Genomic DNA, 18,331 nt, shown 5'->3' on the forward strand with positions numbered 1-18,331 from the left:
CAGGGGATGCGCAGAGGCCGTTTAACGCGATAAATGAACGATCCGGCAAAGAATAATTTTTCCCCTAAAATTGAAAAAATGCTGAAAATGAAAATATTTTTCCGACGAAAAATAAAATGTCTCTAATGCGCTCGTTCGCCGCATACGAGTCCCAGGGCATGCGTAGATGCCGTTTGAACGGGCTTAGCAGGGGTTTACGCGAAAAATAAAGAGAGATTTGAAAATCGGCTTTTTGGGGGAAAATAGTAAGGCTATAATTGCCTAGGAAAATTTCGTTTCTGGGAATATTTTATACTTCTACCAAAAAGCGCTTTTTTGTCGCCTAAATCACTCCCCGCGATAATGCGCGTGCTTAGCAGGGGTTTACGCGAAGAATAAACATAGGTTTGAAAATCGGCTTTCTTGGGGGGAAACGCTAAGGCTAAAGTAAAATTTTGGTTTGCCGATTTCTCACAAAAAGCAGCGGTTCGGCGCCGAAATGTTTCCCCGGGATAACACACATGCCGAGAACCGATTCACAGAAAGAATAATATAAACCGGCTTGCGCAAATCGAGATGCGCATTTGCCGATATTCGTCGGCATTTGCGTGGGAAGTGATGTATGCGAAGAACCAGTGTTTCAGGGAGAAGTTGTTGCGCCTGGCTGAAAGAATATATATATTCTTGGGCATATAGGCTTACCGTTTCCTTCGTTTCATTTTTTCCGAGAACGTCAATCTGAGCTTATTCGTTCATTTATTACGTAAATCGGCGTCAACACGCGGGTGGGGAGTGATATATAATCATAGCATGTAGAATGAGCATGGAATGTGGCGAAGATACGTTATCTCGCACCGAAAACCCCGATCTTCACACTACCCTCGGCCGATTTACAAGCGACAACTGCAGCTTGCAATGAATGACGGCGTAATTTCCCGATTTTAACGCTTTGCTTCACAATCTAATGACTACAATAACGACGTTGCGAAAAGCACAACACACGGGCTTGCTCTGTTCCTGTGACCACCACGGTTGCCACACGAGTGCTGCCAGAACGTGCGTAGCACTAATTTTCTTTTGGGCGACACTGTCATACTTCAGACTTGCATGCTGTCAGCAAAATTCTGCTTCGAGTCATGACATCATGATAACGTTGAGGATGCCAGGTCCTGGCAATTCGAGAAAACTTCATCAAATCGAATATTTCCTAACCTTCGTACTTGCAAAGTGACATCCTCATGCGAGCGGGAGACAGGTTGTCTCTACATATCTGAAATCACGTGTCAGAACTCCTTTGAAGCAACAGCTAGTAACTTATCGGGTGACATACAGGGTTCAGATATGGAAAAAAAAAAGAAGAAAAGGCGGCAGAACAAGTTCTCGCAACCCTCTTTTATTCAACATTTCTTATCCCCCAAAGGGTCAACAAGAAAGAAACCCATCTCACAGGCTTGGCGCAAGTGCAAACTTCGCAAACCCAGCCACGGGAGGGTAGAACAACAGCATTGTTCATCTAGGGAAAAAAGTTACAACCACAGCTCGAGAAATATCGCACACGTGTGGCAGGAAAAAAAAAAAGAACAAGTTAATTTATGCCTATTGTCTCGACTCGTGTCAGAAGGTTGACTCTCTCTGTGCCATGAACTTTGTCTTCGTGAAGAGAGGCGAATGTGCCAGAAAATGGTAACACACACACACACACATTCCCTGCCCTTTGATTCACAAAACAGTCTTGCTCTCTCTCTCGCTGGCTCACCGCTTCACCAACCACCTAAAATACATAGGGATCATTAATTGCAGGGGCTTGCCCTAACATGCCTACCTATGCCAAGAAACAAAGCACACAAAGGGTGAAACAAATACGACAGATAAATAAACAGCACCCTCTTCCGAGCTTGCTCATACAAACTTTGCTTATACACAAAATGGGCCGCGCATAGAATACACTACTCTTGAATGGGTTCTCAGCCTATTTGCACCTCTCAACAGATAAACAGAAAAAAGAGTGAGAGAGAGAGCACGCGGGCACAGAACACTGCAACCAAAAAAGATTGTCACATGACTTCATGCTTCACCGAATGTTTTAGGCGGAGCAAAGCTCAAGCCGTAGTGATCGAAAGCGGTTCAATGCAATCTATCTATGCATCCGTGCTTACAGGAAATTATAGCACTGCATAATGTGCAATACTTTTCCCGACATAAGCATTGTAGAGCCCCTAGAAGTTGCCCTTGTGCAGTGACTTGGGATAACCGAGGAGAGCAAAGAAATATGTTGCACAGAATAGATTGTAAAAAGGAAGTGTGAAGCGTAAAATCAAAACCCAATCATACCAAAGGAACATAAGGATCATTAATTCCAGGGGCTTGCCCTGACACACGCATAGCTATGCCAAGAAACAAACACACAACAGGTGAAGCAAATACGGCAGATAAATAAACAGCACCCTCTTCTGAGCTTGCTCATACAAACTTTTAAAAAGTTTTAGCCTTTAAAACAGCTTCACAGGTTGTACAGAAAATGCACGATGATTGCAATCCAATCTACTGGCAGTTTCCAACAGCTTTGCAAAAATGCAGCTGTGGTCGCGATCAGCACTCAAGCTGCAACATTGGACTCATCTCAAATTCAAGTTATACTTCATCGAAAAGAATCTAAAAATTTTTTTTTCTAAAGAAGGAATTCCAGGAACTCTTCTTTTATAAAGGTCTACAATGGTCTACTCAAACGTTAAGGTGTTTGTTTACTGCCTGTAATAAGCCCATTGATCGAGCAAAGCGAGAAGCACTGTTAGGCGCGTGCAAAAGATGCTCCAAGCAAAATGATATGCAAAATCAAAATCCTCTTTCACTCAATAGTCTACATGCCCAAGGCACCTGGTGTCAGCAGTTGACAACAGTGCAAATTTGCACGAAAAAACAGGTGCAAGTGAAAAGGGTCGAGATGAAACAAATCCTAGCTTGGCTTCACAGACTTGACATCATACTTTCACCACTTAGGCACTACTACTTGCTTTTTATCTCCACCATACTGGATTCTAACAACGTGCAGTTGTATATAAGTTCGAAAGAAAAGTTCGGCAGCACAATGTCTACGGTGCAGGCAAGATGCAGGGGTTTGCATAATGCAGAGCACTTTAATAAGTCTTGCAGGTTCCAAACTTCCCCACTTACTGCCTCCTTTTGCATCAATCTGGCTCTGTACAACAGTTACTGGTCCAACACTTTTTGCACTATAAAGGAAAGCACAAAATAAATGCAGCACTAACGCGGGTTCTTCGAAATAACAATACTAGCATGCCAGCAACAGGCACAGAATTGAAACCACAGAAGGCTAGTGCTAACATAGCTCTACTCAGGACTGCACTGCACAATTGCAGCCGCCACACAGATGTCTAAATGCCGAGTCTGAAATGAATGCCTAACTTGTGTGTGAGGGGGGCAAAAAGGAAAAACAACAACAGTGAGCTGCGATTTTCCTGCACTCATTAAAATCTCAGATGACTGCGCATGGAAGTTTGCAAACACCGCTTAAACCAAGCTCTTATACAAAACTCATCAAAGGACAAATGGTCACAGAACTATAATAACAGAGGGAAAGCATTCAATTGCATGTTGAGTTTTGAGAATGTACTTCAAGGAAGCCAGTGCGGGAACAAAAGTATAGCAACAATCAACCAACAGGAGCCTCCAAGCAGGCTGTGTTAGTCTCTAAGGCCTCACTCACGTGTTGCATGAAGAACTAAATACCTTAAAGTTAATGATACTTGACTATCTCCAACAGCATGATCACCAGCAGTACCTTGTTATGGAAAAGATGCCTTTACCTTCAACTGTCTCAACTTAACTAGCTTAACTACTGGCTCCATGAATGAAAAACCATTTTGGACCAAGTTGCACCCAGAGAAGTAGAAGAGCCACACAAGTCGAAACACAGCAGTTCGATCAAAATGTGCGGCATGAAGTCCATTTCGACGAGGCAAAGACAAGCAAGACCGAGACTACGACAAGGCTCAACAGAAAATAAACGGGGAACCAAGAACGATACAAATTATCAAATACAGTAGATCAGAAGCACGTAAGAATAGAAAATTCGGGCTCAAGAAGGAGTCTTTTCAAAAACAAACAAATCTGCAAGCACGGGCGGCACAGAGAGGAGGAGACAGTCAGTGGTGTTTCAGCTCCGAGGCAATTTTGTAGTTGAGGATCTTGGTCCAGTCAATTTTGGTTCGCGTCAGCGGCAGTTGTCGGCGTAGCGCCTTGAATGTCGTGTCCGACATTGCCTGGTAGTTTTCGGAGATGGCAGTCTGAGAAGTAAAACAAGAAAGATAGGAAACGTTTGCTACTTGGTATGACAGCAGCAATAAAACATTAGCATGCTCGTAGATGTCGCTGCAATTGGCCCTTTATGTAATTGTAAAGTTAGACTTCCTGTGAGGTATGTTGCCAAGCTGGTGGCGGTGTGGCCATTTATTTTGCAATCGGAGTGTGTGGGTGCAGCTTTCTTTCTTTTTCTTTTTTTTGATGTTCACGTGGTTCTCATGATGAGAGCGTATGCGACAGATAGGCCCTGGCACGTGCAGCTACCACCTCGCTTCCATTTGAACCAACGACAGGTGCCGTTACTATTTGGGCAAATATGCAATGCAGAGAATAGCACTCTCAAATTAGAAAAAGCGGTATAGCTACTACTGTTGCTTGCTCTTCAAGGTCATTGGTGAGGGTTACGGGTTGCAGAGAGCAGCAAGCACCCATTTTATAAAGCTCTCAGCTACCATGCTTAACAAATATATCACCACAGCGGAGCAGATGGAGAAGAGATCAACGTTTTCACTGGCATTGTTTACAAGTCTTGCATTCAGCCCAATTAACTGCAATGTAGCAGATGCTAACAATGTTAAAATTAAATTATGGGGTTTTAAGTGCCAAAACAACTTTCTGATTATGAGGCAAGCCGTATTGGAGGACTCCGGAAATTTCGACCACCTGGGGTTCTTTAACGTACACCTAAATCTAAGTACACGGGTGTTTTCGCATTTCACCCCTATCGAAGCTAACAATGTTGCTTTTTCACCGAGACGGTACGAAACTTGGAAATGTATCCACGTTACATGGAGCTGGACACAAGTTTACGAGCCACAGTTACCCCCCCCCCCCCCACCCCCAAAAAATCTGGTTTCTGCTCTGTTAAGGCAGGGCCCTTCTAACATAATGAATCACTGTATAGGTCACAAGAACTACTACAGATTGAAACTTCAGTTTCGAGGTTATATGGTCAGGCTTTCTGGGAATTCACCTTTTTGCAAATTATGCACCCTGTAAACTTACTTAACCTCACTTACTTACTGTAAACCCCCTGTACTTGTTTGTACGCAGTACGTAAGAACCACGGCAAAGCTCTGCAGCAGCATGCTTGAGTGACAGACTGATCATTTTTTACTGTTTCCTTCGTTTATACAGAACTTGCAAACACTGAGCGGAACCATGGCCCTAGGCTACAGTACACCCGACAGATCTAGGATAAAATTGCGAAGCAAGGATACAGTATACGTTTTTCTTCTTTTCCGAGTGCAGCTAGATCCTTCATATTCACTGCTGTACATTGATTTAGACTGATGATGAATGCACCAGTTATCATTTCCCACGGAACGTTTCACAATCGTAATGCACTGTGACCCCACTCTACCTACCCGCATTATTTCAGTATGTCCAGTTCATTGTTTGTGAAAAAGGTACTAGAAACCATAGCAGGTCAGATAAGCCAAGCCCTGAATACATACGCACTGAGAATGCTAAGAACCCTGCATGTATTTATGTAACCAAGTTTACTGCCAATTTCATTCTGCTTATCAAATCTTCCGTACCACAGCAAGAGAAATGGCAGAGTAAATAACCAACCAGGAAGCATTGACTTGAAAATGTTCTACAATGTGATGCGAAAAAACTCACCTGATACTCGTTTTCTGCATCTTCAACAATCTGCACGAACTCCTTCGCAGCTTGCTGCTCATTCTGGAGACAGGACATGAGCGACAAGAATTTGTTTTAGAGTGGAATGCACAACTTAATGCATTGTAATATGTAACATACATTAGTTTTTCTTTAAATTCCAGAAACAACACAATGTGGTTAGCACAGCCAGGAAGCAAACTAATGACACTGTGGCAAAAACCAGAATGGTTTTGAGCCACTGAAGTGGCCAGCACATGCAATATATACAAAGAAAATATGAAAGAAACTATCATCTCGGTAAGCAGAAATCGTTTAAAGAGATCCTGAACTTCCCCCCGGGTTTGGTGAAGAAACACCTACAGCGGACAACAGCACACACTGCTTTGAACATGTCTTTCGGGAAGCAGCATAGACTTTCCAACCTGGCCGACATGTACCTCGCAGAACAAACTTAAGCACTTGCTAACAAACCCACAATCTGGTCAAAGTGCCATTAATTTGTTAACTGTTTATTCAGCACCGAATCTCTGATGGACTTTGCTGAGTAAACAAGCTGCATTTGGGCTGAAAATTTTAATTCCAAGAAACTTATATGGTTATCTAAACCATATTATTTGTACAGCACCCTGATAAACTGATAGCCACAGTGCATCATAAATTTCATTTTCTAGAATATTTGGTTTTAATTTGTTCTTTGTGATGCAATCATTTCCATCACTCCAGCCCAACAACTCCACTGTGAGTACATAATACAACCCTTGATTCAACAAAACTCAATTTAAGTGCTTTTGATTACTTGACACATACAGCAGAATGCCACGGATACATTCCTAATTCACGCGTTTTCCTAGGTATGTCACTGTAGTCCAGTCCCCTCAAAGGTTTCATGGACACGTACGCACTGAATCCCCTTTCAACACACTGTTATTCTCGCACGGTTTGATGAGACTTTGGCGTATAATTACAAGAAAAATAGCAAGTGCACAATCTATAACATTAAAAATTTCAAAAAAGGGCTTCAACCACATTAGACAACCTAGCTGCACACCTACAACTACCATCAATGCACGCTTTCGACACACCTCAGTCCTGGCGGCAATTTCTTAAGAGGAAGCTTTAGCTCGGGCCCAACTCTGACGCGGCCTATTCAAATGCATGTAAAACGCAAAAACGTTTTTATGAGATAACCCCTGGACCGATTTTAATGAAATATGTTGCATTTGAAAGAGAAAGTTAAATTCTAGTGACTGTTGGAAGTGAAATTTCATTTAAGGCTTGAATTTTCTTTAAACGATTTTTAAATATTTGACCATTTGAAAAAAATAGAAGCATGCAGTTTACAAATTCATAGCTCTGCATAAAGAATTGATATTGCGGTTCTGTAAATGGCATCCATTAGATCATTCAAAGCGGAAAAATTCAATATGTCATTTTACCTCTTACGTGAATTAGTTACGTTGGTTACAAGGGTTCTGCAAAAGTTGCATTTCCCTACCACTCAATTTTTTTATATTCATGTGTAACATATCAATTATGTCCGCTTTAGATGTACTATTAGATACAATTCACAGAAGTGTATTCTCATTTTTCGTTTTTGAGTTGCAGAGTTGTAAACTTGATAGTTTCGTTTATTGAAACTTTTCGATTTTTGCCAATTTTTAATAAAGAATTCACAACCTAACTCGAAAATTCGAAACCAACAGTCACTAGAGTTTCAGTTTTTCTTTTAAATGCAACAAACCTCGTCAAATTTGGTGCAGTGGTTGCCGAGAAAAACGAATTCTCCGTTTACATGTATTTAGATAGGAGCACCCGAGCTAAAGCTTCCTCTTAAATGTCTGACACTATACAGTGTGCCATTTGGTATTTAGGCTCTGCCTGCATGACAGCATGCACATTTGGCGACAAAGTCAAGCATAAAAAGCAATATTTTGGTTTTAATACATCGACGGCATGGTCGTCGGCCATGTCACCTCTGCCTCCTCAAAACAAAAACTAGTGAAGCCTAGTCAATCACATAGTCGCTGACCACGCCCAAACTACAGGACAAGCCAAGCCACTAAGTGTTGAATGCAGCATAGGGTGCATTTGCTGTTTGTTGTGCGAATTCCACGTGTTCAATGTTTGTTCATTTATAAGTTAAATAGCGACACAGTCCCGGGTGACTTCTTCAAGCAGTTTCAAGTAGCGCCGAACCCAATTCTCAATGTCTGCTTCATCGAGGGTGGTGATTAAGCGAGGGAAGCGCTTGACAATGATTGTGTCAGCTCAGCCAATTTCTGTTGCTGTCTGAGGACGCAGATTTGGTGCATGCTTTGCCCGTAATTCCGCCTACCTGCAGCGACAGCATGATTGTCAAAATACGGAGTGACCAGGTCACAGGTAAGCATATGTGTGCACAGGAACACGTTGACGAACTTGGGTCGTAATCTCCGATAATCACTTTTGAAGGTGTTTTCAATTTCATAGCAGAGGACACATTGACAGGCGACAGCAACAATGGTACTGGGCCTTTTCGATTTTCGGAGTTCTGGCCAATGGCAGCTAAACAGCAGTAAGCTAGTTTTTCTCTTGATAAGAAGTAACGTTGGCTGAGATCCCAAGAGAACTCAAAGCTGCCTAAAGTTTGCGAAATCGAACGCTGCGACAGCTGCCCAAGGGATAAACGTAAACACGGTCTGTGCACACTTGACGTAGTCAGCCCATTTGTGTGATATAGGCATTTGTGTGATATATTTGTGTGATATAGAGATATAGGCAGTAAAAGCTCGTTAATTCAACCCCCATTAATTTGGAAATTCAGAACAGTATTTTGGTCCTAGTCAAAGTGCATGTTTAGTCTATGTGACCCAACATTCGTTAATTTGGCAGGATTGAACCATGCACCGGATAATTCAGAGAAATGCTGACTGCCCCTGCACGGAAGAGATGTAAAGGCAGTGCTAGAACCGTGTGAGTGAAACCGAAATGCAGAAGACATCACCATGGCATGGCCATCGTCATCAGTTCAGACGACAACTGCAGCATCACTGAGCATGTTTTTTTTTTGTCTTTGTTCTCATTGCTTGGCTGCGCCATTTTCCCCGTTGTCACTGTAGGATCCACATCATCTGTTTTAGACAAGTTTTCTTTTTCCATTGCTGCTTTGTTGTGCATGCCGTATCACCATAAGCTACTTGATGGCAACACCAGCAAAGTGACAGAAGTACGAGGCCAAGGACTTGGCGTCTAAAATCGAAATCTTGCAAGCGTTGAAAAATGGTGCACAGCGACACGACAGTGTGAAAAGGCACGATGTGAAGAGAAGCGTGTTGGGCGCATATGTGAAAAACGGAACACCAGATCCTGCAAGCCTTTGAAGGGAAAAAGTCTCATGCTTCAAGAAAGCGGCTACGAACCGCAACTGAACCTCAGCTGGAAAAGCTTTGTTTCGGGGGGTGAGTGACTCTCGCTATGTGCCATGCGCCTTTGAGGGGACCTCTGATAATGGCAGCAGCGGAGAAATGTGCAATGATGAATATTTATTCATTCAAGGCTTCTGAAGGCTAGTTCGCAAGGTTCCGAGAGAGGCACAGACTTTTCTTCAGAAGTGTGCGTTGGGAAATGGGCAGTGTTGATGAGCATGTGACCCCCGTACAGAAAAACGCACAGCTACTTCAGCACATTGCTACATGCCACCCAAATGATGGGTTCAATGTGAATGAGGCGGCGCTTTTTTTTTTTTTACAAGCCTTTTCTGAACAACATGGTGACCTTTACGGGAGACTCGCACATTGGTGGAAAAAAGTGGAACCAAAGAATATCTCTGCCTCTTGCCGCCAATATGACTGGGACGGAGTGTTTGTTGTGCTCGTCATTGGGAAGGTGTGAAACTAGGGTTGCCAACTGTCAAGTGGACAAAATTGGGATGGGAAGGAGGGGGGGCTGGCGACGCGACAACCAACCCCTACACAAATGATCAACCCTTACAACGCTACCAAGTTAAACAAAATTTTTGTTGCAATGTACATAAAGAACCATGACAAAAACAAAACCGCCTTTATGTTTATGACAATGCATCAGATCATTAAAGAAGAAGTGCAAACAAGATGCCAGGCATTATAAAAAGAAAATCTGGTTTATTTTTGTTATCCAGCAGAAAAAAAAAGCATAAGCTAGGACATTTGGCCTTCGCAACTGTGTCAAGTCAGGACGTGGGACATTTACTCAAAAGTGGGGACTGTCCCGCTAAATTTGAGGCCGTTGGCAACCCTACTCAAAATCTTCACCGTTGCAAAAATGTCAAAAGCCTTGGTGTCAAATATGGGGCAAACAGGAAGGTTTGGATGAACTCAGGATATTTTTCGAGGCTGGCTGCAGCAGCTGGACTGGCAATGAGCCAAACTTTTCCAAGGGCCGCAAAATAATAACGGTCGTTGACAACTGCAGTCCACATAATCGCACACTCAAACTGAAAAGCATCAAAGTTGTTTTTTAGCCACCTAATCCTACTTCTGCTCATCAACCCATGGACCAGGAATCGAGTATGTAAACTCTAAACAAAAAGTGGATGATTTTGTTCTCCGAAGCTGGGAAGTGATACGAAGTGGACGTTCTCAGCATGGTGCACATCGTTGCTCACGTGTGGAAGGACACCTTCACAAGTTGTCGCCGAATGTTTTTGGCACAGTGGTTTTCTCAGCCCGAGCATGTGGCAGTAGCCGAATGGTGGCGGCCGAGTCCAGTAATGATGACTGCTTGAGCTCTGATGCTGTCTTGCCAGCTGATGTGACACTTGCCGACTACATCGCCGGGTATTAAGTTTTTTGTTGTGGTCCAGCGGAAATCGTATTAAAGGTGTTCTGCTGTATACATAAAACCCCCAAGAGAGATTTTATCACAGGGGAGCCAAGAGAAATCTGCCCCACAGCACAGCTACGCAGTCTTGAATGCAGCCTGGTGGTCACATAATGAAGAAGACTCAATTCCATCATGTACCTACATCTTGCTTAAAAACACCTCGCTTAGAAACTACGTACAAAGTGGAGTGACTGCAAACTGCACTCCCATGTAATTACGCAATACAATGTGTAACATGGCAGCTACTAGTTCAGGGTGTCTACCAAGTTGACATTTCCAAATTCCCTGAGTTTTCCAGGTTTTCCCTCAGCACATTTGCGAAATTCCCTGAATGAGCCAGAACTTTGTTTTATGTCAAGACAGGCTGACACCACGTTGCCCGATGCTGTCCCTCTCTAGTAAGCATGCTGAAACAAAAAAAACGACTTAATCCAGTTTGAATAGTAAGGAGTAATATCTATTTTATTTAAAAAGAAAACCGAAGGAAGGTGTTAGTAAAATGCACAGCAAAAGAAATGGTAAAGCCCATTCCAAATTGAGTCGAACATTTTCAAATACGAATGAAAAAGAGATCCATACATAAGTAAATATTTTTTAAGATCAGCTATTTCTATCAACTGATAGCAAGCTCATCTGTATGAGGTCCTGAACTTTGTCACAACTAAGGTTCTCTCTCAGCAGCTGGGAAGTCAACCTCAACTGTCCTGACATACTCTCAGCCCGTACACAACATCTCAGTGTTGGGTTTCACTGCCTTAACCCCTTCACCGTTTTTTTATATCAACGAATTTCTCCACAAAACTGCTTATTTTTTTTATTCCTGATTTCGATTATTATTGCAATAAAAAGCATGTATTCGATCTTAAAAAAATATTTAAAGCAAACACGAAGTCAAAGTAGCATATTCAAGTTTATTGTTTCTCAGAAAAAAGAAAAGGAACTTTCTGCTGGTAATGAACAATAAAAATTAAAGAATGACCACAGCCACCGATTTCTTAACTCTTTCACTGAGTTGTGGTGACAAAAAGTTGATTGCTTCACCGAGGAAGCATTGGGACGGTGTGGTAAATCTCAAAACAAGGGATCACGCATAGCGGTTTGTTGCAGCTCTTGCACCAAAATCGTGTTTCCTTCCTAATTTTCCGGCCTTTGTCTCCTTGCTTTTTGCAGCAAATGAAGCATTTCCTGGTTGGAGTTGCCTTGTTTTCGGTTGGAGGGATGTAAGCTGGAAAGTGCCTCTCTTGAAGTCGTATGGGATCAAGTACGCCAGAAGGCCGGCCACGCTTTATCTTTCGCGCGGGGTCGAGGTACCTATTGAAGATTGCTTCAATAAGGGCGAGGCGGAAGTCGAGGTGGTTCATCTTCCCTCCTTCCTTTTGATACAAAACAAAGGAGTTAAATGTCAACTCATCAAGCAAGTGGCGAAAAATCTTCTTGTAATATATTTTCTGCCGTTTTCTGGGGACAGGGTAGTTCGCCAGCATCTGGTCTGACTTGTCGACACCGCCCATTGTGTGGTTGTAGTCCCGCACGATGCTTGGCTTTGTCACGTCCCTCCCTTTCGAGTCTTTGAACGTCTCCATGTTTGCGCTGTGCACAGTGCTCAGGACAGTCACTACTTTTTTGTCGCGCCATTGGAGGGCGACACACTTACCGCGCTGGTAAGCTTGGATCTCTCCCTTTTTCAGCTTCTGTGTGCGGAATTCGGGAGGCATGTCTTTTCTATTTGCTCTGACTGTGCCATAGACATCTGTGCGGTTCAGGAGGAGGAGGTCGACGAGCTCTGGTGACGTATAAAAATTATCTACGGTCAGGCAGTAGCCTTTGCCTAGCAAGGGCTCCAGAAGCTTCATCACCACTTTCGTTCCCATTGGAGACGTAGGGTCGACATTTGCTGGTGTGCCGAGGTTGGTGCCTTTTCCTGTGTAGATGATAACATCCCACACGTACCCCGATGACGCCTCACAAAGCATGAAAAATTTCAGGCCAAATCTGGCTCTCTTGAGGGGAATGTACTGTACCCAGCCAAGCCTTCCTTTGTAGAGCATAAGGCTTTCATCAATGGATATGTCTCGCTCCGGTACGTAGGCTGAGCGATAGTTCTTCAACAACCGAACCAGAAACGGCCATATCTTGTGCAGCTTCGGCTGCGGGTGACTGCTAAGGTCGCTGATACTGGAATTATCAGCAAAGTGCAGCATCCGCATCAGGAGCTGAAACCGGTTGCCACTCATCACCTCTCCGAAAATAGGTGTGAATAAGAGCTTGTTCCTGGACCAATACCAATCCTGTCGTGGCTTCTGCACAATTCCTTGCAACAGCAAGAGACCAAGAAACACCCACATCTCCTCCTCAGTCACCGGCACCCATTTTTTGACGCGGCTATGCTCACACGGACCGCAGCCCTTCACCTTCTCAGCAGCATTGCGGTTAGTTTCTTCGACCACCATTGAAATGAGTTCATCATCGAGGAAACGCTGAATATATTCAAGCAAGTCACCAGGCGAGCTTATAGTGAACGTCTTACCGGGAACTGCCAGAAAAGGAAACCGAGGAGGTCGTGTAGGAATGTTCGTGACGTCGATCTTCGTCCACTGACGCGCGCTCGCAAAGTTCGCTTCCGAGCAATCATCTTCTTCATCAGAAGAGCTGCTGAGTACAACATCATCACTGTCATCCTCGCTCCCTGAAACAATGTACACATCAGTGTCTGAATCACCATCGTCTGACGAAGATGACGACGAAGAAAAGCGCCGTTTCCGAGAAGACGGGCCAGCAATACACGTGTCGCCTCCACTGGATGCCATTTTAAAACCAAGGTTGCCCTACGAAAAAAAAAGTTTACGCGGTTGAAGAAAAAGAAATTAAGCGGTCAGTGCTGCCATCTGTCGAGTAAAAATGCAAGCTACGCCACAAACGTGCGCCGCTCGTCCGAAACGCTGGAGGGAAGAACGTATTCAGCGCGGACGAGCTACACTCGTCCAAAACGGTTTGGGGACGGCCTGGCAAGGACGAGCACAGCTCGTCCAAAACGGTTAAGGGGTTAACAATTTATTTTGGTTTGGATGAGGGACACCTGTGTCTCAGCGTCAGCCAACACTTAGTTTTTTTAGCTCAAGCTCCTTCAAAAAGGCGGCGGCACCCTTCATTTCCCCTTAATTCCCCAGTGCATCGGTCCTTTCTGTTCTCATCCTCCTTATACCACGCTTTCACCACATGGATCATCTGAAGCATCCTCTTGGTCAGTTGTACAGTCAACATTTGATTTTTCGAACTTCTGAGGGGCCGCAAAAAAAATTGAAAAAAAAAAACGGCCAGTCTGAAAAAATTAATGCATGCCTTTAATTGCCTTTAAGGGCTAAAATTACCACAAGCACGTCTGAAAAAGCTCTGAAAGCCTGCCAGTACCCTTATTAGGCATATCGGGGCTTGTACTGTGACAGGAGACGGGGTGCACGCATGGGTAATTAAGGAATACATACTATGTCCCGTGACAATTGCCCCCTTCCCACGCTTGTTATGCTTCACTGCCTAACATTATTGTACTGAGGCGAAGCTAACTTTCGGAGACTGGCATTACGCAACGCGCTGTACGCTGCGAGCTTCAAAGCCAATCGCGAGGATTACAAAGGCGGAGTCGGTGCCATTGGTGATAGCAGCAAATTCTTTCAATGAAAAACACGGCACCGCACGGCAAGAAGCTTAATAGTGAACATAGAAGCAGCTAGGCCTAACGTTGCCGCGGTGGTGGTTACGGCTGCCAGCGGATCTGCCTGCGAGAGTGCCGGTTCGAGGCGGCGAGATAATCAAAATAGCGGCGGTGGCGGCTTTGATTGATGCCATTTCAGACCTGCAGTCAGGGCAATATACATTGAGTATATGGAGTACGCGGTGGTGCCGTAAAACCGTGCAAATTATCGGGCATGTCCGAAAAATCGGGCGTCTAGAAAATCGGTCGTTAACTACTCTGGCAATACGTAGTGTCGATGACACGGCGTCAATGACGATTCGTTGCGATTCCTCTGTTACTGGAGCCAGCATTAACACGACTTTCGTTCCCTTTCAATAAAGTTACAGCTAATTTTCCCTGATAGAAGCACAAATTCCCTGAGTTTTCCCTGAGTTTTTCCAGACTGTTCAAATTCCCTGAGAATTCCCGGTTTTCCCGGTTTTCCCGGTTGGTAGACACCCTGTAGTTATTTATGTTATGCATTACAGTCGACAACCAATACTTCGGACACCACAGAGAACGTAAATAAGTTCGAACTACCGAATGTCTGAAAAACGAATGTACAGTGAAACCTCGTTATAACGAACAGTTAAAAAATCTGAAATTAGTTCGCTATATCCATAATTCGTAATATAAAATTTCGTAAAATATACATGCAAGAGGAGCAAAATTCAATCAGAGAAGGCACAGCAACTCGAACGATGCTTACTTGGGTCACGTTCATTTATTTACGCACAAAGAACTGCGTTATCGCGGCCTGCTTCTTGGTGTTGATCGCACTCCGTACCACGCCCTGTTCCACAGTTTGCAAACAATCAACATGGGCAAACCCACTGCCCTCAATAGCACTGCAGTGGCGGCGCAGTAAATCCAACGCATCACGTGCTTCTTGTGAAGTCGGAATGTTCTCATCGTCTACAGGGTCTACAATCTCGAGCTTGGTCTTTAACGTCAGTGCCACTCTTTTTTTCACATTCATCGCCGTTACAGCACTACGCACACCCGCGCACCGCACTCGACACGACCACCGAAAGAGCCTCCACACAACGCTACGACGGCCACGCCACTGCTAACACTAAAACGCAAAAGCAACATTCGATCACGCCGCTGCCGCTGCTGCTGAAGCGGCGCTGTCAGCGGTTGTGAGATGCGGACGAATTCTTTGGCTGTCAGCTCTCGATGACGACGTGGCATCTGTGGTGCTGTCAGCGCCTGCGAGGTAGTCCTGAACGTTTCCTGCGCCGCACAACACACTTGTAGTGCAACGAAACCTGCCGCCTGCTATTAAAGTGAGGTAGGGCTTGGCGTCGCGAAGTTCGTTATATCCGTTTTATGCCAAGCCGCGTTCGCTATAGGAAGTTAAAAATACATGTGTTTGACAAAAATATTTCGGAAGAGTTCGATATATTCAATAATTCGTTATATGCGTGTTCGTTATATCGAGGTTTGACTGTATCAAAAAGAAAGACCACTTTATTTATGTTTTAAGGCCCCTGTGCACAGAACAAGTGGTTATAGTGTTGCTGCACGCAGCTCCGCTTACGTGCAACAAAGTCTGCCTGTATTTCTGCTAGTTCTGAGTTTCGCTGTACGCCAGTGTAAAGACTGCAAAGGCTGGACTCAGATCCGCATGTGGAAGGCTCCAGAGCACACGGCATATCATTATCAGAGTCGCTGTTTGACGGTGGGAGAACTTGCTCAATTATTTCGGCATCATTCAGTTCAACCCACGACAAAACCGCGCTGTCGACGTCCGCAAAGTCTTCAAACGTAACAGCGCCAGGAATTGCACATTAAGCCTATGGGGCCATTGGCAGTTCCGCGAAGCTGTCCAAATTACCAAGCATGTACGGATTATCGGTGTCCGATTCATCGGTGTCCACTTTATCAGTCGGCGACTGTATATGCATATCCCACTCCTGTAATGACCCAGCACTGTGTTCACAGTATCAACAAATGAAATGAACATTTTGATCAGTTTTTTTTTTCTTGTTCTTGAATTTATGCTGATGGTACCTGTTTCTAGACATAATTCACATCTCCCATAACCGGTAAAAATTTGTGCTCAAGGTTTGCTTTGTTACTGCCGAGGGTGCAAGAGACATGCCCCAAATGACTTGATGGTGGTGCCCTATAAATGTGCATACTGTATTTATTCGATTGTAACACGCACCCATTTTCCGTGACCAAAGAAAAGGAAAAAATAAAGACGCCCTCAATAGTAACGCACACCCATTTGGCGTGATTTAAGTACCTTACAGTACTGCACACCTCATTATTTCATACACAAAGACAACTTTCATTTGGAAAAACAGATTTACCCCCAATGCACTAAAGTTGCGATAAGTAAGATGAAGCATCGATCGCGATAGCAAATTGGTAAGCAGTTATATGAAAAGTAAGGATAGTAGTTTTATCAGCCGCATGCGTAAACTCTGAAACATTTGCTTGCTAATTAACAAGGATGGTGTCACACGCGCACAAGCAAACATGAACATGTCTCACTCAATGACTGCAGAAACTTATTAGAAGTGCGGCAGCAGGAGTGAGCGAATTGACCTTTGTGTGGCCTCTCGCTTCAATGTGAACTAAGCGACAAGACAAGAACAGAGCGCAGTGCGCCTACATGTGTAGACTGTCCCCATCACAGATCGCTTTCAATATAGAGGCCACGCGGCTGTGCCTATACAGCAGCCGCCTGAGTAGAATGGCTCTCCTATTTATGCCAGTCCCGCACGCAAGTTTCTGGAACTCCGAACACCTGTGATGTGGCCCGATTTCCGTCCCTCTCTGCACACGTGATCCCTTTCCCATGAATTGTGGCATCATGGTGAGCACTCGGCGTGTCTTCGCAGTCAGCACTTTCATGCTGATAGAGCAAATGCAGAAAACAGGAAGACGGACGGTGGACTAACCTTAGCACACGTACTACAGCACATCGAGGAAGCTACGGCAGCTAGGCATACGCTAGGCTCAAAGCATGTACGAGGTGGCCATTTTGAAATGCTGATGACAACATGGTAACACAGATTTAGGGTCATACTCGATTCCAACGCGCACATAATTTTTGGACCCGTTTCATTGGAAAAGAGTGTGCATTAGATTCGAGTAAATACAGTATATAGGAAAGTTGGGGTCATTGTGTTGTTGCTGCAACACACTTCGAGTCACAGCAACAACGCGGTGCAGTTGCTCCTTGCTGGCGAGCTCAGGTTAGCTCGACCGTGTTTCAAGCAATGCCCCCTTCAGTTACCAATGCTATTCACACGCTGCCCGACAAGGCCTGCAATAAGCAGATAAGAAGAGGGCCTACCGTGATGTTGAGGGTGGCTTTGATCTCCTTGGAGCTTACTAGTTGGACGTTGCCATCCTCATAGTAGTGCACCTGCAGAAAGCAACAAAGACAATTGGGCAGGCTCGCCTTGTTTTGCCGAAAACTTCAAACAGGCACATCCATGCGATGACTACTTTTGGCAGGTGTTAACACTGCTCGACAAATGGCATCAAGTGTTACAAGTAGCGACACACAACAAGTCCATCATTCACGGATTTGCCATTGCCTACACCACATGGCTCATAGGAAATTTAAAGCAAAAAAGAACCTGCTTAAATTCTGGATTTACAAAGTATTTAATTATGAGAATTCTTCACATGTACAATTGGCCACGAAAGCTTACGAGACACGGGTTCCATGATAAATTTGAATTTCTGCACCATTAGAGCATGGTGCTTCTAATTTAATGAATAGTTGTGCCAGCAGCAAAAACTGCTAGACTCTTGAAAAAGTCTACATCCTTTGGGGCTTATCTTGATTGATTGATTGATTGATTGATT

At 44.2% G+C, this 18,331-nt stretch overlaps 2 protein-coding genes across 2 annotated transcripts in view; both read right to left on the reverse strand.

Moving 5' to 3' along the window:
- Positions 1-1,351: 1,351 nt before the first annotated feature.
- The window catches only part of cpa (F-actin-capping protein subunit alpha), a 30,282-nt gene continuing 13,302 nt past the window's right edge, over positions 1,352-18,331 (reverse strand). Inside the window, exons 6-8 of the mRNA XM_070540112.1 lie at positions 17,811-17,882; positions 5,926-5,988; positions 1,352-4,283 (exon numbers count right to left, since the gene is read on the reverse strand). Coding sequence (XP_070396213.1) covers positions 4,143-4,283; positions 5,926-5,988; positions 17,811-17,882 — 276 coding nt within the window. The 3' untranslated portion in view covers positions 1,352-4,142. The remainder of the gene's footprint in view (positions 4,284-5,925; positions 5,989-17,810; positions 17,883-18,331) is intronic.
- Positions 11,659-13,817, reverse strand: LOC139060863 (piggyBac transposable element-derived protein 4-like). Its single transcript, XM_070540111.1, has one exon. The coding sequence runs from the start codon at positions 13,572-13,574 to the stop codon at positions 11,805-11,807; it is 1,770 nt and encodes a 589-aa protein (XP_070396212.1). The 5' UTR covers positions 13,575-13,817; the 3' UTR covers positions 11,659-11,804.

Source organism: Dermacentor albipictus, chromosome 6 (genome assembly GCF_038994185.2).
Source record: "Dermacentor albipictus isolate Rhodes 1998 colony chromosome 6, USDA_Dalb.pri_finalv2, whole genome shotgun sequence".
NCBI classification, from domain to species: Eukaryota; Metazoa; Arthropoda; class Arachnida; order Ixodida; family Ixodidae; genus Dermacentor; species Dermacentor albipictus.

What these genes read in the sequence shown, in the direction of transcription:
- LOC139060863 (XM_070540111.1), bottom strand. Translation starts at nt 13,574, where the DNA reads ATGGCATCCAGTGGAGGCGACACGTGTATTGCTGGCCCGTCTTCTCGG.